At 41.3% G+C, this 22,828-nt stretch overlaps 1 protein-coding gene across 1 annotated transcript in view; it reads right to left on the bottom strand.

Annotated features, from left to right (window-relative positions):
- kynu (kynureninase) overlaps positions 1 to 22,828 on the bottom strand; it is a 221,569-nt gene that overhangs the window by 107,595 nt on the left and 91,146 nt on the right. The window contains exons 4-5 of the mRNA XM_055638665.1: positions 19,938 to 20,020; positions 3,928 to 3,989 (exon numbers count right to left, since the gene is read on the bottom strand). Of these exons, the coding sequence (XP_055494640.1) occupies positions 3,928 to 3,989; positions 19,938 to 20,020 (145 nt within the window). The remainder of the gene's footprint in view (positions 1 to 3,927; positions 3,990 to 19,937; positions 20,021 to 22,828) is intronic.

The following is a 22,828-nucleotide window of genomic DNA, read 5'->3' as shown; positions in this document are numbered from 1 at the left end:
GTCTAAATTCCAGCGAGTACAAGCCAAGTCTATCCAGTCAGGGGTTCTTCATAATGGCAGCCCCGGCAACAGTCATGTTCTCCAGTTTGTTTCATGGTAGAGAAACTTTTTTTTTTCATAGATTACCTTGGGAGATGCTTGTTTTCAGATCGACACTCTGAGGTTTGAACAAGTCCTGGAGCTGGGACCTGCTCTGACTGACATCACACGGTGTGGGGAGCCAATCCTGACATGGGATCGCCCAACATGCGGCCTGCAGACTTCGATCGCCCAGTCTCGGGTACACATAGATGTCGGGAGCCCAACAGAAGGTTTTGACACCGCTGATCACTCGGCTAGCTGACATCACCCCAGTGCAAGATCGCCCGGACACAGAGAGCCATCAAGATCGTCCCATCATCAAGGCTTGAGGCCCCCGATCGTGGGGGAACAAAGAAAGAAATTGAACTTTTTTTGTCTTCCATCACAATGAGGAATGTGGAGGAGTCACTGTGGTGGATGTTTATGTTAAAATTTATTTTGTGGGTTCAATTGCTTTTTATTTGTATGACGGACTTGGCAAATGAAATTCTTCGTATGTTGCAAAACTAGTTTGACTAATAAATTATTATTGTATTGTATTGTATTGTATTGTATATTAGCCATCTCACTTCAGAACCTGGACTTGTGAGACTTGATTTCACAGAGTTGCATTTTCAGGTTTAAAACTTGGGTCAATTTATTACATCTCATACTAGTCTTGAGATAATCATAGTGTCATAGAGTGATACAGTGTGGAAACAGGCCCTTCAGCCCAACTCGCCCACACCAGCCAACAATGTCCCAGCTACACTAGTCTCACTTGCCTGCTCTTCATCAATATCCCTCCAAACCTGTCCTATGTACCTGCCTAATTGTTTCTTAAACAATGGGATAGTCCCAGCCTCAACTGCCTCCTCTGGCAGCTTGTTCCATACAGCCACCGCCCTTTGTGTGAAAAAGTTACCCCTCTGATTCCTATTAAATCTTTTCCCCATCCCCTTGAACCTATGTCCTCTGATCGTCGATTCTCCTACTCTGGGCAATAGACTCTGTGCCTCTACCCAATCTATTCCTCTCATGATTTCGTACCTCTATAATATCACCTGTGCTCCATGGAATAGAGACCCAGCCAACTCAACCTATCCCTATAGCTCACACACCTGGTCCTGGCAACATCCTCGCAAATCTTTTATGAACCCTTTCAAGCTTGATAATATCTTTCCTATAACATGGTGCCCCGAACTGAACACAATATTTTAATGTGGTATCACCAAAGTCTTATGCAACTGCAACATGACCTCCCAACTTCTATACTCAATACTCTGACTGATGAAGGCCAAAGTGCCAAAATACTTTTTGACCACCTTATTTACCTGCGACTCGACCTTCAAGGAGCCATGCACTTGTACTCCTAGATCCTTCTGCTCTACAACACTACCCAGAGGCCTACCATTTATTGTGTCGGCCCTGCCCTTGTTCAACATCACAAAATGCTACACCCCACACTTTTCTGTATTAAATTCCATCCACCATTCTACTCAACCATTCTGGCCAATCGATCCAGATCCTGCTGCAATCTTTCACAATCATCTTCATTATCTGCAAAACCACTAACTTTTGTATCATCAGCAAACTTGCTAATTTTGCTCTGTATGTTCTCATCCAAAGATACTTAAACAGAATACCCCCCTTCGAATATCCCCTTAAATAAAATACGGTCTTCACAAAGTAACTTGGTTGCCTCTTTTTGTGCTTCTTCCCATGCCTGCAATAATGGTAGTGGAATTCTACGATGAAGTAAATGAAACATAAAGAGAAAGAAGAGAAATAACTTGGTATCTAGTATATTATATATTATATTATATATATATATAACCAAAACACTCATCTTGTTAACTGCAGGTTTGCGTTGTACCTCTATTTTCACAAAAATGGTACACGATAGCACTATAATTTTTGTCCCACCTTACTCACCATTGTTCTGTGCTGTAAATGAAACACGTTTTGTTCAGATTGAAGGTATTTTTTAAAAGTTATTAATGTTTAATAAAACAAACTTGAAACAGCGCTCCACCCACGCATGTGTAGGAGGAGAGTTCCCATGTGCATCTATACTAGTGTCACAAAAGCACCCAACGGGTCCTCAGCCATGCCTGCACAGTTGAGGCCTTTCCAGAATTCAGATCACCATCTTTTTTTCACAACAGTGACACGAGTAAGATTTTTAAAAACAACATTTTACTGCTGCTCCAGGCCCACGGAGATCCGCCGCCTTGGCGCTGAGGCTGGGGCTGCATCTGCAGGCGGTAGGCTCCAGCTCTGGCTCTGACTCCGGGGGTGGGAAGAGGCCACGCCGATGATCCGGGGCCTGGGCGCTGAGGCTGGCTGTCTTCCGGGCACGCAGGGATCCACTGCCTTGGCGCTGAGGTTGTCTGTGGGTGCCGGCGGACGGCTCTGGGTGCGGGGAGAGGCCACACTGAGGATCCGGTGCCTGGGCACTGAGGCTGACTAAGGTCGATGGCTGCTGCTGCTGCTCCGGGCCCATGTGACGTGCTGAGGCCGCGCTGAGGATCCAAGGTTTAGGCACTGAGCCTAGCTCTGAGGTTGATGGCTGTTGCTGCTCCGAGTACGCAAGGAGTGAGAGGAGTGGCAACCTCGAGATCCTGGGGAGGTGAGGAGGACGAGTGGGGGAATTGAGGGAGAGGAGGGAGTAAGGAGGGAGAGTGTGAAAGTGGTGGAGTTAGGAGGGAGAGTGGAGGATGGGGAATAGAGGGAGAAGAGGGAGGTGGGGGAGAGGGGGAGAAGAGGGCAGTGGGGGAGGTCAGGATGGATATTGGGAGGATAGGGTAGGTGAGGAGTGGGTGAGTTGAGGGATAGGAGGGGGTTAGGGAGGGGAGAGGGGTTATGGAGGGAGAGAGGGAGTGACTGAGGGTAGGGAAAAGGAAAGGGTGGGAGAGGTTGAGGTAGGGATGGGGGAGGGGAGGAGGAGGAGAGGGGACAGAAGAGGGAGGATGAAGAGGAGAGGGAGGGAGTGCATGGTGTTGAGGGGAAATGAGCCGCGCCAGTGCAGTTGGGGGCTATGTGTGAGTGGTGGAATATTAGGTTGGGGAAACGGGTTGTGTTGGGGGACTAGGCCTCCCGTGTGACAGGGACCCAACGGGTCCCACTTAGTCTAGTATGAGATAAATGCTCTTCTAAGGATATATTTGACAGATTTGATAGATTTGAATCACCGCCTCAAAAAGGCAGCTAATATCAAAGACCTACACCACCCTGGTCATGCCCTCTTCTCACTGCTATCTTTGGGAAGACAGGACACTGAGAAGCATTACCTCGGTTGAAGAGCAGTTTCTTCTCATTGACCATCAGGTTCTTGAACCACGTTTACACTACTCTTTTTGCTCTGTGTACTTTAGTTTTCTGTATGGTCTAGTTGATTTAAAATAATCGATAATTTGTTGAATATTTATTCCTGTCAGTGTGTCTAATGCGCCTGTTAAACTGCAGCAAGTAAGATTGTTCCATTTCATATCCAATGCATATGACAAATAAACACTAATGATTCTTGACTTAATAGTTGACCTTTTTTAAGGAATGACGAACATTGTGACATTTATTGTTTAATCATATCTGGAGATTAACTGTGATTGGGGCATGCAAATAAGTTACTAGGAGGCTCATATTATCATAAGAATGTTTTTACGTTCATCAGCATTAAGTTATGTAAAGGTAACTGAGGTAAGCATTCTTATAATCATTTTCATTTAGGTAGGTGACCTCCACAAAGCATTCAATGAAACAAAAAAAAGATTTTAATGCAAGTAATTATGCTGCACCATTTCTTCAAAGTATTGGAGTCTAATTGCATTATTTTTCAAAATGATGTGTAGTAAAAATTATTCTCACCAACAGGAGATGCAAGTTCACACTCAGTCCATTCATCAATGCAGTTTCTTCTTTTTTAGCACCTATGCAATAGAAAGATATTAGTGTAATATACTGAGTTAAACCAGCCTTTGCTTTTATCTTTCTTGTCTGGTATGTTTTGCTTGTATACATTTAACATTGCTTGCACATTCAAAACATCAAGTACTATGTACAACACAAAGGTACACAAAAAAGCTGGAGAAACTCAGCGGGTGCAGCAGCATCTATGGAGCAAAGGAAACAGGCAACGTTTCGGGCCGAAACCCTTCTTCAGTCTGAAGAAGGGTTTCGGCCCAAAACATTGCCTATTTCCTTTGCTCCATAGATGCTGCTGCACCCGCTGAGTTTCTCCAGCTTTTTTGTGTACCTTCGATTCTCCAGCATCTGCAGTTCCTTCATAAACACTATGTACAACACAGTTGGTTTTGCTGACAAACATTAGTACCTTGGAAATTATTTGCTGAATATAAGCTAGTTTATAGTATCCATTTGCATGCTTTAATTGTAAAAGATGACCTGAATTGAAACTGGCCCAAATTGATACGAGTATGAATCAGAGAAATAAGGTCTCTCTGACAATGTGCCTGGTGAGTCTCTGATCCGGCAAAGTTTTAGATTTTAGTTTTAGAGCCACAGTGTGGAAACAGGTCCTTCGGCCCACTGAGTCCGCGCTGACCAACAATCACCCATACACTAGTTCTATACTACACATTATGAATGATTTACTTACAACTACGGACCTGCACGTCTTTGGAATGTAGGAGGTCACCGGAGCACCCAGAAAAATACAAGCAGTCACAGGAAAAACATACAAACTCCATACAGACAGCACCCTTAGTGAGGATCGAAACTGGGTCTCTGGTGTTGTAAGGCAGCAACTCTACCGCTGCACCAATATGCCGCTATAATTGCGACACAAAGTACCACAAATCACCAGTCGACCTTTCTTAATGCAGCTAAATTATAAGACCTTATTACATAGAATTAGGTAATTTGGTGAATTTTGTGAGCGCCAGCCTTTTAAAAAATATATTCACTTTATCCAACTGCTCTGCACTCTTCCCATGGCCCTCTAGTTTTTCTTCTTTTCATCTAAATTGAGTATTGTGTTCAGTTTTAGTAAACCTGCTATAGCAAGGATGCCATTTTACTGAGAAGATTTTTGAGGATATTGCCTGGTCTTGAGGGACTGGGCTAAAGGGAGAGGTTGAGCAGGCTGGATATTTAGTCATTGGAGCACAGGAAACAGGGGGGATCTTCATATGGTGGTGTGGTAAATCATGAGGTGAATAGGTTGGGTGAATGCACAGAGTCTTTTACCCAGAGTAGGAGACAATATTTAATAGGAATTTGAGTGGGTGTGTGGTGGTCATATGGAATGAGCTGCCAGAGGAGGTAGAAGAGGCAGTTTCTACAACAACATTCAAAAGGCACTTGGACAGGTTCATGGATGGGAAAGATTTAGAGAGATATGGGCCAAATGCATACAAATGGAACAAATGGGGCATCTTGGTCGGCATGGACAAATTGGGCCACAGGGCCTTTGACTCTATGGCTCTACAATTGTCTAATTCGCTCTCAAAATGTTCTCTTTTGCATCCACTGCTTTCCAGGCAGTACATTTCTAATTCCCTCCATGTGAATAAAAGGAAAATCCCTATCATTTGTTCCTAATAAAAGTTTTTCATAAATATCTTCCACTTGTATCCTAGTTAGTTCATATCAATTCAATTACAACACTTTCTTGTATGTATTAAATCTCTACTTATTAGCCTGTTTTAAGAATTGATACCATCTTTTAACATAAATAAAATCACTGTGATTTGAGATATATAACTCCAAACTTACAAAGTACTGACAGTTTTGGAACATTATGTATAACCCTTGTGCAACCCATATATCTTTAAAATAAAGCTGAAATAGAACAAACAAAGTAATGAAAATTCTGGGCAGTCAACTGCTATTGTACACCCTTCAGTCTCAGATTTCAGCCTTCTGCATAACAATATTAACAATTTGCAAGTCTTAATTAGTTCCTATCCAATCTTTAATTGTATATATGTGGCAGACAGTGAATGTATTGACCAGTGAAGTATTGACCAGTACGGATAGCCACACTCATCGAACAAATTAAGGGAAATCTTGAAAATCTCAGGCGGTATATATGCGACTGCAAGACCTCAATCTCATTCCATCTCATGCCATTGATTTTACGTGGAACAAAAAATGTTTTTTCAAGATTGACTTATTCAGAATTTCCAGATAATATTGATTTCTTCCAAAAATGGTTTGTTTCTGTTCGGCAGGTAAACATAGTTGATGTCATCTCCCACGACTATCAGAATCTGTTCCTAAGCCACATAAATCACATTGTAAGAACACTTGACAGCTAATGTGATAGTGATATATTGGCTCTTCATTCGAGTCAGTCAGAGAGTTATTCAGCATGGAAACAGGCCCAATTTGCCCAATTTGCCCATGCTGACCAAGGTGCCTACATGTGATATTCCCATTTGTTTGTGTTTGATGCATATCCCTTTAAATGATCACCTTCCAAATACTTGTCCAAATATTTTTTATATGTTGCAATTGTACTTATGTCCTCTCGCTGCTCATTCCATATACCCACCACTGTGTGCCAATAAAATACATATTCCTTGGATTCCTTTCAAATCTTTCTCCTACCATCTTAAATCTATGACCCCTTGACATTGAAACTCCTAGTATGAAGAAAGAAATTCTGACATTTTTCAAAAATGGCATGACTATGAAAAAAATTATCTATGCCCTTCATCATTCTATGTAGCTTTATAAAGTCACCCAACAGCCTCCTTCAGTCCACAGAAAACAGTCCAACCTATCCAGTCTCTCCAAATAACTCAAGCCATCCATTCCCAGCAACATACATGAATATTTGTTGCACTCTTTCCAGATTATAACATCATTTTTATAGCTAAGTGACAGAGCTACACACAATACCACAACTGTGCTCTCACCAACTTTTTTTACAGCTGCAATATAATGCCCCAACTCTGCCGTGAGTGATAAATGCAAGCATGCTAAATGCCTTCTTCAGCACCCTGCAGGTTTATTAAGTAATTATTAAAGCAAATTATACATGTTAATTTCTATTACAAAATGGTTTGAATACAAGGGCAAAACATTTTGCTACAATTAATTAGACTGCTGTTGCGACCACATCTGGAATATTATGTTCTGACATGATCTCCTAGAAATTTGAATAAGAGGTGATCGCAATGGCAAGTACAATATTCTTAACTGCTTCACAAGGTGAATGGTAATTGACATTACTCCTTGCTGTGTGCCTTGAACAAACAGTCACCATCTTATGTTAATGGTTCAGCCATTTTGAAAAGAGATGAGAAGACATATCTTCATCCAAGGGGAGATTAATCTAGGTAATTCTCTCACAATGTTTAAGAAGGAACTGCAGATGCTGGAAAATTGAAGGTAGACAAACATGCTGGAGAAACTCAGTGGGTGAGGCAGCATCTATGGAGAGAAGGAAATAGGCAACGTTTTGGGTCGAAACCCTTCTTCAGACTTCTGAGGAAGGGTTTCGACCCGAAACATTGTCTATTTCCTAATTCTCTCACAAAATGTCTTCTGGAGGCTCACTCATTGAGTATATTCCCCATTTTTTTAGATATGAGGGAATCAAGGGATGCGAGGCTATTGCAAATAAATATGTCTGAGGAAAGATTTGTGGTAATCTTATTCTATGGTGAAACAGGATGAGGGGCCTAATGATTTACTCCTACCTCGATTTAATTTGCTTATGCTGTTAACTAAATGGCAGGCAGTAAATAAAATTGTAGTTCTTGGACATTCAGCACCAGTGACTAAAATTAAATGTATCCTGGTTTGAGTCCAGAATTAATATAAAAGCACGAATAAACTGTCATCACTGTTTGTGCTATGTTAGAATTGCTGACAGTTCTTGCTGTGGAGGTGGTCCCAGTTTCCAGCAGAACTGAAGACTGAAGCACAATTCTGGATCCAAATAGATGTCAGTTGAGGAATATAAATTCAAATAACAACGTAAACTTAGATTTTTAAAAAATAGGCTAATTCTTTCATGGCAACCATGAAACTATGTAATTATCAATAAAAAAAAGCTGATTCCTCGTGACCTTCAGAGAAGGATAATCTAACATCTTTATCTATTTGGACCCATTAAAGGCAGTTTTAAATGTCTACTAGTTCAAAGGCAATTAGGAATAGATAATACATACTGCCAAAGATGAAAAAACTTGCTAAAAATCTCTCAGCTAAATAAAAAACATTTGAATACAATATATATCATATTTGAATACTGAAATAAAGGAGCATTTAAATAGATTAACAGTGTAAAAGGGAATGAAATCAAAAAGATTTTAGATAAAGAAGATGGCATTGCAGCATTCTATAAAATACACAATGACATGATCACAATCAATGACAAATGAAAGAGACAGATGGAACAGAACATCATGACCTGAAGGGAATATTCAGAAAAGATAATCTGAAATAGCTCATGCTCAAAGGATAAAATCAAAGGCAGCAATTGGTGTGGGAAACCAAATGAACAAAATGATTCTCAGCTGTCAAACTGAACAATCACTCACTGTTCTTCTCCCATCAACGAAATGCTGAAGAGCCAGAAAATAATCTCCAGTTGCAAAGAATGAGATCACACGACCACAAGATAAGAACATTTGGCTCACTTCACCTCATCCATTTAGAAACACACCTACTGTAGTACAGGACCCAGCTGTCTTTAAAATTACACTAGGTATTCATCTCCAATGGTGTGTTACCTATTTCGCTTTCTATATCATTTAACATCTTTAATGCCTGCTCTTCCTAGTTCCTCTTTTCAAGGTTGGAACATGGAATTTTCTCTAGACTTTCATTATAATTTACTAGTCCATTCCCAGGAGCCAAGTTGGCAGCTTTTCAATTATTCTGCTTTCCAGTCTGAATGTTTCTGCTATGACTCAATCAGCAAATCTACACACTTTTATACAAGGTATTGGCTGACCAAAAAACTGTCACTTTCAGTAACTTTCCACATATTTCATAGATTCATGTTTGACAGACCACCACTGTGACTCAAAATGTAACATAATGGATTTATTGGCACAATTAGATCACTTCTCACTTAGATAGCTAGACACTCATGGAGTACATGTAGACAAAAGGGCTGGAGAAACTCAGCGGGTGCAGCAGCATCTATGGAGCGAAGGAAATAGGCAACTTTTGGGCCGAAACCCTTCTTCAGACTGATGGGCATCTCCTCATGGAGTACATGTTGTGCTTATTCTTTTGGTGAATATGCAGCTGACAAATAACCATGGTAAATTTCCTTTGCCATCTGCTGGGTAATTAATGATTACAGGAGGCAAAGTGCTGGAGTAACTCAATGGGTCAAACAGCATCTCTGAAAAAAATGGATAGGTGACGTTTTGGGTCAGGACTGAGGTTTCAGGTTTCAGTCTGAAAAAGGGCCCCCACCTCACCTATCAATGTTCTCCAGAGAGGCTGCTTGACCTGCTGAGATACGGCAGCACTTTGTGTCCTTTGTGTTAATCGGCATCTGCAGTTTTTACCAAAGATCCTATAGTGGAGCAAGATAATCCACTCCTGCAAAATCCAATGGGCTGACGTGTAGTACGCAACGGAGCGGAATGTCGGTCTTTTCTTTGGCCATTTCAGTAAACACGACCCGACTTTGTTTATCCCTCTTGCAGTGTAATCAGCATTGTGGGGGAACCGTCTGTGTGTGTGATATAGAGTTAGATTCGTAATTCATAATTCTGTTAATTCATAATTCTGTTTTTTTAAATGTTTAAAAAAATATCTTTTTAAAGGCTCATATGTTGTGTTTGAGTTGATTCTTGTATTAAACTTGCATTCTGTAATTCATCTAATCACACTGTTATTAAGTTATCTAAATGAAGTATTTAACAAAATAAAATTTGTTTTGAACAAGATTAACAAATGATGTATACTTAAGTTACACAAAAGTGCTGGAGAAACTCAATGGGTGCAGCAGCATCTATGGAGTGAAGGAAATAGGCAATGTTTCGAGCAGAAACCCTTCTTCAGAAGGATGATTTTATTCAGCGACCATGCAACTGATTAGATTGTGTAGGAAAGAACACACATACACACATATATGAATGTGATATAGATGTATATAATCATATAACACACACATATATATTTCTCCAGATTTTTATATATAATGATAAACTTATTTTTGGACTCAAGGCCCAGACAAGGGACAACATTACATAAAAATACATTGCAAATCTCCCCGCAACTTTGCCCTGTCATCCCAGCCTTGCTGATCTGGGCCAGACTCCCCACACACTGTGGAAGGAACATCATTTGGCTTTTTAATGTGAGGCAGAGAGGCAGAAAGAAAATGATCTTAATGGGGAACGTGAAGAAAGACAGGTCGGGTCACCTACATTGGCGATTGGTGCAATTTATACCAGAGCAGTATGCTACACTAGTAGATGTGGATGCCATGGTCAAAGCAAAGATACTAGTGCGGAGACGGAAGCCGGTTACGGAAATGGTGTTGAAGATTACCCATGACCCTACTACGGCTTTCTGCTCCGCTCTAGGATCTTTTGTTTATATTGATTGATGATCATTTTTTAGTTCTCTTTGCAGATCAATGCCTTATTTCTATTTGTGGTAATGGAAAGCAATCTTTCCATTACTAGGATTATTTCCCTTAGATTTAATTCTTAGCCAGTTATGACAAATTCAAATTTGTAAAGGGCTCAAAACTCATTCTGGACTGGTTTGGTTCTTCAATTCCTTCCTGTCCAACTTCTAAACAATTCATTGTTGCGACAAGTACACGATGTATTTGTCTTTTTGTTAATTTCTTAGCCACATTCAGAGTTCAATGACTTTATTCTGCTTCTAATACATTATCTGCTTTACTTTGAAACAGAACTCAAAAGTTGAAAAGAAGGTAGAATTCAAAATGATACAACTGAGCTATGGGAGGTGATACAAATGCAAAAATGGAACCCCCAACTGAGCAAGTTTGGCAACATTGTAACTGAATATTTAGAAGTGCCAAAATGTATTGGTAAGAGGATAGTTTCACTGCAGTTCTCTGCTACCAGTTTCAGCATCTGTTTTTTTTTTTCCCACATCCATTAATGTCATCTGCCCTTCCGATTTTTCCATGGCATTTTCATTCTTTTCTGATTTGGCCTAAATGTAGATTCAAGAAAAGCTTTTCCCACTGAGAGTAGGGAAGATTCAAACAAGGGGACATGACTTGAGAATTAAGGGATTGAAGTTTAGGGGTAACATGAGGGGGAACTTCTTTACTCAGAGAGTGGTAGCTGCGTGGAATGAGCTTCCAGTGAAGGTGGTGGAGGCAGGTTCGTTTTTATCATTTAAAAATAAATTGGATAGTTATATGGATGGGAAGGGAATGGAGGGTTATGGTCTGAGCGCAGGTATATGGGACTAGGGGAGATTATGTGTTCGGCACGGACTAGAAGGGTCGAGATGGCCTGTTTCCATGCTGTAATTGTTATATGGTTGTTATATGGTTAAGAAAAGAAAAGCAATTTTTTTCAAGCCAATATTTGGAAGCTATGTTTGAAATCCTCTCCAAAATGTCTCTTTTAAGATGTTCCCAAAATGGTCATAAGGGATGGTTTAGCAGTCGGCATCGCCAAGAAGACAAATTCAGACAAAGAAGTGTTTTTATTAATTTCATATTCTGCAGAATAGGTGCCTCTAGGGGACATCAGAGGAGAGGCACCTATTCTGCAGAATATGAAATTAATAAAAACACTTCTTTGTCTGAATTTGTCTCAAGAGCATTTGTGATTTTTGAATCTCACAACTTGGCATTTTAAGGTAGTAATTTTCTTGCCGTACTTTTTCGCAACAAAATGCTTCAAAAGTTTAAAACATAACCTCTGTTAGCCTCAGGACCAAAAAAGAAAATCCCATTCTCAGCTTAAAGTCACAAAGTATGTTTGCCTAGAATGTTTTCAATAGTATTTAGTGCATAGGTATTAACTGCAGCATATTATTATTTAATGCTTGCAATTGTATTTAATGCAGCACACTTCAATAGAATCAATTTCAGTAAAAGAGCATAAACAGAGCATAACACACAGATGTTGCAACTTGAGATATATTTCTGAACATGTGCACTATCACAATTAGCCATTATACTGGCCACCATATAGCTCACACAGCAGAAGTAAATGGGTGCAAACTAACAGAATACTTTCCCTTACAAGTTAAAACTGTTTTAAATGCACAGAGACATAAGGCATTGCAGATTCTTGGATATTAAGTAAAATACAAAGTGCCGGAATAACTCCTTGGGTCAAGGAAGCATCTTCCTCTGATGCTGCCTGATCTTCATTTCCACTACAGATGCTCCCTCACCTGCAGAATTACTCCAGCAGCTATCTTGGGATCAATTTAGCATGCACACATTTCAAAATAAATATGTCGGGTTACAAAACAGCTTTGTTTTGGAACAGCTCTGGCCAAGATTGCAAGAAATTGCAGAGTTGTGGATCATTACACAGAGCAGACTCCCCATCATTGACTTCATATACAATAATAAACCTAATTGTGATTATTTACTTTGGTATTTAAAGAAGAAAAGTGGGGTAGATACTGAGTCTGGCCGAGATAGTTAAGCTCAGTCAAACATGACTGCTGGAAGTCCATATGTTTCCTCTCCTGATGAAAGAAAAAAAATCCCCATGGAATTTCAATGGATTCCTGGAATTGAACTTTGAATGGGTCCCTGTAATTAACATTTTAGTATCAATGGTATGAACTGGCTACAGAGTTTGACCTACTGATCTGTAATCACCTTCAGAGGCAGGATGATGATTTCAATGTGAGGCACAAAGAACACCCATATCACAGGCTAAAATAAATGATTTGCTATTCCACTGTAAGGGAAATCTATTTTATTGAACCCAAGACACTCTACCGCAGTCCAACCATTAGAAGCATCTTACTACATTCATAGATCTGAACATTATATCAGAAGTTACAACTATGTATATTTTGTTCCAGTAAAGTATCAGTATCACATTAAACAACCAAAAAAGTAGTATTTAATGACCCTAGAAAATAAGCTTGCACATTTGCTGAATAAAGAGTATTCATAATCTTAAAATGTCAATCTGCAAGAAGAGTTGTAACAATACCACAAGGAGGACTCATGAATCAGTTCTTCACCACAGAGTACAAATTTACACTTCATTTATTTTGACTTATACCGGATACTCGAAGTTGAACCAACATGTTTGCAGTTTGAAGTTAAGAAGAGAATGAATTTATAATTACAACAAAATGTTTCATGGTCATCCAATGAAATATTTCATAAAATATATCTGCACTTAAATTATGACACCACTACTACAATTGAAGAATTAGAAACAGGTGTATATTGACACGTTAAAGACTGAGGAGTGGGGTACCGCAAGGATCGGTGCTGGAACCGCAGCTTTTTCCAAATACATCAATGATTGAGATAATGGGATTCAAGGTAACATTAGCAAATTTACAGATGACACAAAGCTGGGTGGCTGTGTGAACTGTGAGGAGGATGCTATGAGAATGCATGGTGACTTGGACAGGTTGGGTGAATGGGCAGATGCATGGCAGATGCAGTTTAATGTGGATAAATGTGAGGTTATCCACTTTGGTAGCAAAAACGCAAAGGCAGATTATTATCTAAATGGTGTCAGGTTGGGAAAGGGGAAGTACAATGGGATCTGGGGTCCTTGTTCATCAGTCAATGAAAGTAAGCATGCAGGTACAGTAGGCAGCGAAGAAAGCAAATGGCATGTTGGCCTTCATAACGAGAGGAGTTGCATATAGGAGCAAAGAGATCCTTCTGCAGTTGTGCAGGGCCCTAGTGAGACCACACCTGGTGTATTGTGAGCAGTTCTGGTCCCCTAATTTGAGGAAGGACATTCTTGCTATTGAGGGAGTGAGGCGTGGGTTCACAAGGTTAATTCCCGGGATAGCGGGACTATCATGTACTGAGAGATTGGAGCGGCTGGGCTTGTATATTCTGGAATTTAGAAGGATGAGAGGGTTTCTTATTGAAACATAGAAGATTATTAAGGGTTTGGACACGCTAGAGGCAGGAAACATGTTCCCAAAGTTGGGGGAGTCCAGAACCAGGGGACACAGTTGAAGAATTAGCGGTAAGGCATTTAGAAAGGAGATGAGGAAACACTTTTTCACACAGAGAGTTGTGAGTCTGTGGAATTCTCTGCCTCAGAGGGCGGTGGAGGCTGGTTTTCTGGATACTTTCAAGAGAGAGCTTGATGGGGCTCTTAAAGATAGCAAAGTCAGGGGATATGGGGAGAAGGCAGGAACGGGTTACTGATTATGGATGATCAGCCATGATCATATTGAATGGCGGTGCTTGCTCGAAGGGCCGAATACCCTGCTCCTGCAAATATTGTCTATTGTCTATTGAGAGCAATCAGGGTACCTAGCAGCAGAAAGTCAGACCACAATTCACAGGCAAGCTTTTCATGAAGATAGACAACTGGAGTAACTCAGCGGGTCACACAGCGTCTCTGGAGAAAAGGATCAAGGTCTGGAGAAGGGTCTTGACCTGAAATGTCACCTATTCCTTTTCTCCAGAGATGCTGTCTGACCTGCTGAGTTACTCCAGCTTTTTGTGTCTATCATCGGTTTAAACCAGCATCTGCAGTTCCTTCCTACACAAAGTTTTCATGAAGGTTTGCTCAAACAGTCCATTTTGCCCTACTCGTACATGCCAACCAAGTTGCCCAAATAAGGTAATCCCATTTGCCTGTATTTGGCCCTTGGTCCTTAAAACCTTTCCTGTTTGTGTACCTCTTTTGGTGGCTTGTTACGTACACTCAACACCCATTGTATGAAAAACTTACTCCTCAAATGTACTTTAAATCTTTCTCTTTTCAACCTACGGTCTCTGGAACATTGAACAGTACAGCACAGCAAGAGGCCCTTCAGCCCATGATGTCTGTACAGAGCTTGACGTCAAAATTAAATTAATCACTTCTGCCTGCACATGATCCATATCCTTCCATTCCCTGCATATTCATGTTACTTAACAGGCTCTTAAACACTACTGTCATACTGTATCTGCTACTATCATACCAGCACTGGCAGCTCATTCCAGGCACCCACCACACTGTAACAAAATTCCCACACATCTCCTCTAAACGTACCCCATCTCATTTCAAAGCTCTGCCTCCAGTATCTGACATTTCAAGAACTAGTCTCATCCCGTCGTTCCCTCTTATTTTTTCTTCCATCTGGGAAGCGGTTCAGAAGTATGATTCAGAATCAGGAACAGTTTTTGCCCTGCTGATATCAGGCAACTGTTATCTGTCCTCTCATCAGCTAGAGTGTGGTCCTGACCGACCATCTACCTCATTGGGATCATCAAAATATTTTTAATCGGACTTTATTAGACTTCAATGTTATATCTTTGCACTAAATGTTGTACCCTTTATCTTTTATCTGTACACATGTACACAGTGGACAGCTTGATTGCATTCATGTATAATATTTTCTTTGACTGGATAGCACGCAAACAAAAGCTTTTCACTGTACATCAGTACATGTGACAATAATAAACCAAACTAAAACAAAACTGAATATCAGCTTTAATTGACTTGAATGAGTTGTGCTGAGGAGCCTGTTTCCATCCTGTGTAATACTATGACTCTCAGGAAAGCTTGACAGTAAGTTGTGAGTGTCAAAAGAATAGCCTATCCAGGCCATTAAACCCTTTATAAAAATGCAAGATGGATTCCAGTGATGAAATGAGAGACGATCTCACTGGAGTAACTCAGCAGGACAGGCAGCATCTCTGGATAGAAGGAATTGATGAAGTTTCAGGTTGAGACCCGTTTTCAGACTCCTCCCACTTCTTCCAAATCCAAGGCATAGTAATGTGAACTCGTATGGGCTCCAGCTATGCCTGCCTCTTTGTAGAGTACATCAAACAATCCCTATTTCAGGTGTACACTGGACCTTCCCCCAAACTCTATCTCTGCTTTTTTTTTCACGTTCCTACATGATGATCTCACTGGAATGTACACATTTATTCATGGGATTTCACTTGGTAGATGCAAGGATGATGTTTCCTTTATCTGAGGTGACTAGAACCAGAAGGTAACGATCTCAAAATAAGAGTTGGCCATTCAGGATTTTGGGGAAATGGGCCATCAGCTGTTGACGATTGACCCATTTACTTAAAGCAACACAAAAAGAAGACATTTGGTCCAGTAGCTTCATGGTAGTTTCAAGCAGAGCAATCATGCCAATCTCAATGTGTAAGAAGGTATGCAAAGGCTGGTTTAAACCAAAGTTAGACACAAAAAGCTGGAGTAACTCAGCAGGACTGGCAACATCTCTGGAGAAATGGAATGGGTGACACAAATTTCAATATCAATCCCCCTGTTTTTTATTATCATAATTTTGTAATTTATTCCTTTTAATATACTCATTAACTGTGATTAATGTTGTTGGTTACTTACACTAGGAGGTAATTTACAGTTTCCAGTTAAACTATCATCAGATCTTTGGGATGTGGGAAGCACTGAGATCAGGGGAGTGCATGCGAACTGCACATAGACTACATACAAGGTCAGGATCAAACCTGAGTTATGAGGCAAAAAAACTAATATTTATCCACTATTCTTCCCACTCTTTGAAGGAATAATTAATATTAATTCTAATTTTTATTCAAAACACAAAATGCTGGAGGAACTCAGCTAGAAGAAGGGTCCCAACCTGAAATTTTGTTTATTTATTCATTCCACAGTTGCTCCCTGACCAGCCGTGTTCGTCCAGTACTTTGTGTTTTCCTCAAGGTTCCAGCATCTGAAGTAACTTGCTTCTCCATTTGACTATTTTGCATTATTTTATAACATTTTTAAGGAGTTGGTAATGTAGCTAAAACAGTGACGATTACACACTTAACCAGACCAGATTAAAGCAATCAAGTAGTTATGCTTCAGGAACATTTGTTCTGTTCCTCACATTTTATATTTGATCAAGTGTAGTATCCCAGCATGGCTAAGAGGAACAAAGGAGCCTCACAATTATTGTTTTTTAAACAGCTCAGATCTGAAGAAAATGCTGGAAGAGTGGTGAGGTTTATCCATCAGTTTTCTTCTTTGAATTCCTGTGGTTTGGCTGTCCACAGGACTTACAGGTCCATATAGAAGTAGCAATCTTGGCTCTGTCTAGCCTGGATTCGTCCTCAAAAGCCTTTAGAAATGTTAATGCTCAGACTGTTGGTGGGATTCATCCGATTTATCAGACCTTCCAAAATGCTGATAAACCTTCACTTTTCCCTTCAAAACAATTTTATTTGATCAATTAATCATCAAAAAGAATGATATTTCCTTAATGACAATTGATTGGTTGGCTCATAGACATGACAAAGGAACAAGATACAAATACATTTAGTTTAGTTAAGTGATACAGCATGGAAACAGGCCCTTTGACCCACCAGGTTTGTGCCGACAAACAATCATCTGTACACTAGTTCTATCCTGTATACTAGGGACAATGGGAAGCGGAGCAGTGACCTTGGTTATGTGCATCTTTTGGCTGGTGAACAAAGGAGAAGTTCAGAAGGCATCTGTTTAAAGCCATCAATTTCAAATGTAAAGGAACAACCTTGGCTGCGATATCACAACAGTCAGGGAACAATGATATGATCCTCACAATAAGGCATGCACAATTTTTGCTTTGTACATATAATTTTATTCTGAATAAAGTTATTTTTTTGAAATATAAAATAGAGCACATTACTGATTGAAATTTGGGTTAAACACAACTTTAGTCAAACTCATCTACAATGACCCTGGAAGGGATCACCCAGTTTGTCACTATAAAACGTACTTCATTGGTGAATTGGATATAAATATATTGGGTTAAGGTTGTAACCTGGAGAGAGGTTATATCAGAAGATATGGTGTCAGCCATTACATTGTGATTCAATTCATGTAAAAAGAAAAAAAAAATTCTGTCATTATGTGTTAAATCCCTCGACTGAATTAGAGTCATGGAGTCATCGAGTGACACAGTGTGGAAACAGGCCCTGCGCCCCAACTTGCCCATACCAGCCAACATGTCCCAGCTACACGAGTCCCACCTGCCCACGTTTAGTACATATCCCTCCAAACCTGTTCTATCTATGTACCTGTCTCATGGTTTCTTAAACGTCGGGTTAGTCCCTGCCTCAACTACCTCCTCTGGCAGCTTGTTTCATACACCCACCACCCTTTGTGTAATAAGGTTACCCCTTAGCTTCCTATTAAATCTTTCCCCCCTCACCTTAAACATATCTTCTCTGGTCCTCAATTCACCTATTCTGAGATCGACAAAAATGCTGGAGAAACTCAGCGGGTGAGGCAGCATCTATGGAGCGAGGGAATATGTGACGTTTCGGGTCGAGACCCTTCTTCAGACTGAAGATGCTGCCTCACCCGCTGAGTTTCTCCAGCAATTTTGTCTACCTTCGGTTTTTCCAGCAGCTGCAGTTCTTTCTTAAACACACCTAATCTGGGCATGAGATTCTGTGCATCTACCCGATCTATTCCTCTCATGATTTTATACTCCTCAAAAAAATATCCCCTGGTCCTCATGCGCTCCAAGGTATACAGTCCCAGCCTACACCTCTCCCCATAGCTCAGACCCTCTAATCCTGGAGACATCCTCAAAAATGTTCTCTGTAGCCTTTCCAGCTTGACAACATCTTTCCTATAAGAAGGTGCCCAGAACTGAACACAATACTCCAAATGCAGCCTCACCAACGTCTTATAAAACTGCAACATGACCTCGCAACTTCTATACTCAATACTCAAACTGATGTGCCAAAAGCCTTTTTGACTATCCTCTCCACATTCAAGGAACCATGCACCTGCTCTCCTAGACCTCTCTGCTCCACAACACTCCCCCAAGCCCTACCTTCACTATGGAGGTCTTGCCTATGTTTGACTTCCCAAAATGTAACGCCTCACATTTTTCTGTCTTAAATTCCATCAAACATTCCTCAGCCCACCTGGCCAATCGATCAAGATCCAGCTGCAATTTTTCAAAACCATCTTCACTATCTGCAAAACCACCCACCTTTGTATCATCAGCAAACTTGCTAATCTGCCATGTATGCGGTGGCTTAGGGTGGGTTTTGAGCGCCCGGGGCAGTTTAAAGTTTTGCGCCTCCTCATTAGCGGGGGGGGGGGGGGGGGGGGGGGGGGGGGGTCGTCGGGCGGGGGGCGGGGGCGGCGGCTGGGACGGCGGCAGCAGCAGCGACAGCGGCGGCCTGGCCACGGAGTTGGGGCGGTGACCTGGCCTCGGAGCGGGGACAGCGACAGCGGCGGCCTGGCCTCGGAGCAACAATTTTTTTGCGCCCCTAAAAATTTAGCGCCCGGGCCCCCCCCCCCACGCTACGCCACTGCATGTATGTTCTCATCCAAATCATTGATATAGATTTGTGTACAATTTTCAGCAGTTCAATCCCAGTCTGCTGTAAAGTGGAGATAATTGTCTATGGGGTTCATGTACTTTAAAGACTAGTTGCTATATATAGTAATATTAATATAATTTACATTGAGTAGGAGCTTGCTCATTAAAAAATAGTTACAATACTGACTATGATGAAAGTTCAAATTTCTTCATACATTACTTCTGTTTGGTCTTCAGTTGATCACTGAAACTGTTCTGATGTGGCAATAGATATCAAAAATATTTTCTTGAAAATAAACGTAATATACCAGAAGGCAAATGTTCGCATTAAGAACAAACAGCTTGCAAATTAATGGAGTTATATAAAATTAGTTCAAAATGAATTTTGCATCTTAAACACATAAATTTTAATGACAAAATCAAAAGGCAATGTGGCTTAATGTAATTAATGACAGATAAAAGTTGTATCTTACCAACTATATTAGCCATTAGTTCAACAAGACATTCATCAGCTAATGCCCAAGGATAAGAACCATGGAAATGACCATGGACACCTCTGCAAGATAAGTAAAAACATTGTTAGAAAGAGCAAATTAAAATGATATTGTCATTTCATTCATTCCACATCACCTGTGTCTCCTCTGTGTTCCCCAGTTCTGCTCTCCTTCCCCTCCACACAGATGATCCTCATCTTGCACCTACACCTTACACCTGAGCGACATGATGGCTCAGTGGTAGAGTTACTACACAGATGGCCATCCTCATCTATAAGGCACATTGGCTACACCTTAGACCCTGAGGCTAAGGGGATGGGGGTGGAGAGAAGGCAGTGGGATACTGAGTTACTCAGCCATGATCATTTGAATGGCGGTGCAGCGCCTGCCTACTCCTGCACTATGTTTCTAGACCCAGGTTCGATCCCGACTGTTGGTACGGAGTTTGTACATTCTCTGAGATCTTTGATTTCCTTCCACACTACAAAGACATACAGGTATGTAGGTAAATTGGCTTGGAAAATGTAAAAATTGTCCCTGGTATGTGTAGGATAGGGCCAGTGTACGGGGACTGCCGGGCGGCACGGACTGAGTGGGCTGAAGGGCCTGTTTCCGCGCTGTATCTCTAAGCTTAACTAAACCTCCTTTCTCACTTTGATCCAGGGATCCCAGCAGCTTTTCCTGATGAGACAGATGTGCAGCTCTTCCAACATTTTCTATGTGGCCTCTTTACATTGGCGAGCCCAAGCGCAGCATAGGCAACCATTTTGCTGAAATCTTGTGTTCTGTCCGCCATGGCCAGCTGAATCTCCCGGTTGCTAACGCTTTTAACTCCCCTTCCCATTCCCACACAGACCTTTCAGTCCTTGGCCTCCACCATTGGCAGAGTGAGGTCAAGCACAAACTGAAAAGACAGTACCTCTTATTCCGCTTGTGTATCTATATTACTAAAAGTCTGATCTTGACCACTTCCTGTTCTGTTTATTGATTTTAGAAAAAACGCTGCCACTTACTGCTGTGATTTTTGGCCATCTTACTCAGAGTCCCCCTCCGCTGCGCAGGACAGGAGGAATTTTCCCATCAATTAAAAATAAAAGAGTTATTTGAGTTTTAAAAATGTTGAGATTCTCTCTCCTGAAGGCCACGCCCCTTCTGGAGGAACTATAAAACCCGGAAGTGTTGAGTGCTTCAGTCAGTCTCTGCAAGATGGGGGAGCGAGAGGGTTACGTCTCTCAGTCTGAGCTGTGAATAACACTGAACACATGTCTACTAAACCGTGAGTGTGGTTTTACTGACCTTGAGTGCCTTTAATGTGGTTTTACTGACCTTGAGTGCCTTTAATGTGGTTTGAAAATGAAAATGTGGTTGGTTTGAAAAAGCAAAGCAAATGGTTGGTGGTGGTTGGTTTGAAATAAAGCACAGCAAATGGTCGGTGGTGGTTGGTTTGAAATAAAGCACAGCAAATGGTTGGTTGTGGTTGGTTTGAAATAAAGCACAGCAAATGGTCGGTGATGGTCAGTTTGAAATAGCAAATGATTAAAAGTCTAAACTTAACAACTTCCTGTTTGCACTGTATATTGATTTTAGATAAAACGCTACCATTTACGGCTGTGATGTTTGGCCATCTTACTCAGTCCCCCTACGCTCATCAGGTGCAGAGGATTCTTCCCATCAATGGAAAATAAATATGTTATTAGTGTTTAAAATTTTTTGAGAACCTCGCTCCTATCAATCACGCAATGAAGGCCATGCCCCTTCTGGTGGGAGGGGGAGGGATTATGAAACCCTGAAGTGTGGGTGTGGTTCAGTCTCTGCAAGATGGGGGAGGGACAGGTCACCACTGTCTGAGCTGCGAATCAACTGAACACACTGAATGCCTACTGAACTGTGAGTGTGGTGTTTATGTGGTGTTTTGTGTGGCTGTATTGTGGTTTTATGGTGGTTTCACCCTGCTTGAAATGGTATGAAACTGCATTTGATTGTGGTGGCCTTGAACTGCATGAAATGGTATGACACTGCATTTGAATTTAGTGGTCTTGCACGCTGCTTGAACTGGTTTGAAACTGCGCTTGAATTTGGTGGCCTTGCACCATGCTTGAAATGGAATTTCAAGGAATAGCCGTGACTCAACTGCCAGCCCGCCAGTCATGAGTGAGCTGCCAGCACATCAGGCTTGAGTGACTGAGCTGCCACCCCAAGAATCCATTTGGCCCACAATTTCTATATGAGCCCTCTGGATACCAGTCCCTTCAGCCCACAACACTCCTACTAGCACTCCAGAAAGCCCCCACTGGCCACCAATATTGGAATTGATGGAGAGGTGGAATATTGCGTTTGGGGACTAGCCCTCCCATGTGAACATGGGCACCAATGGGTCCCACTTAGTCTAGTAACATTATAAAGATTTATTTATCCAATATCATGAAATACTCCTCCCCCTCTCTTTCCTCTGCTACCCCACCCATGCCAGAATACAAACATTTCTCCCACTATCTCTCATCACCCGAGTCTGTCGCTCCTTCCCCCTCCTCCGCATGCTTACCTCCCATCCCCAAGTATCATATTTCCCCTTTATTCCCCCACTTTTACTTCTCCTTGGCCCATTCTGCCCACCTCTTTCCCCTGCTTCAGAAACCAATCTACTATCCTCATCCCACATTTCCCTTTTTTCACTACACGTTCCCCCGTCCAATTGCACCCATCTCCCTTCCCCTGCTTTACATTTCACACCCTTCTTCCTTTCTTATCTGACATCTTCTGTCTGTCTCCTTCAGCTTCTGTGTCCATCACACTCAGCTTTTGACACAGTCCACCAACATGCCAATTCCCCACCCTTATCTGCGTCCACCTATCACTTACCAGGCTTGGAT

This window comes from Leucoraja erinacea, chromosome 7 (assembly GCF_028641065.1).
Source record: "Leucoraja erinacea ecotype New England chromosome 7, Leri_hhj_1, whole genome shotgun sequence".
NCBI lineage: Eukaryota > Metazoa > Chordata > Chondrichthyes > Rajiformes > Rajidae > Leucoraja > Leucoraja erinaceus.
This window is presented reverse-complemented; position numbering and strand designations above follow the sequence as displayed.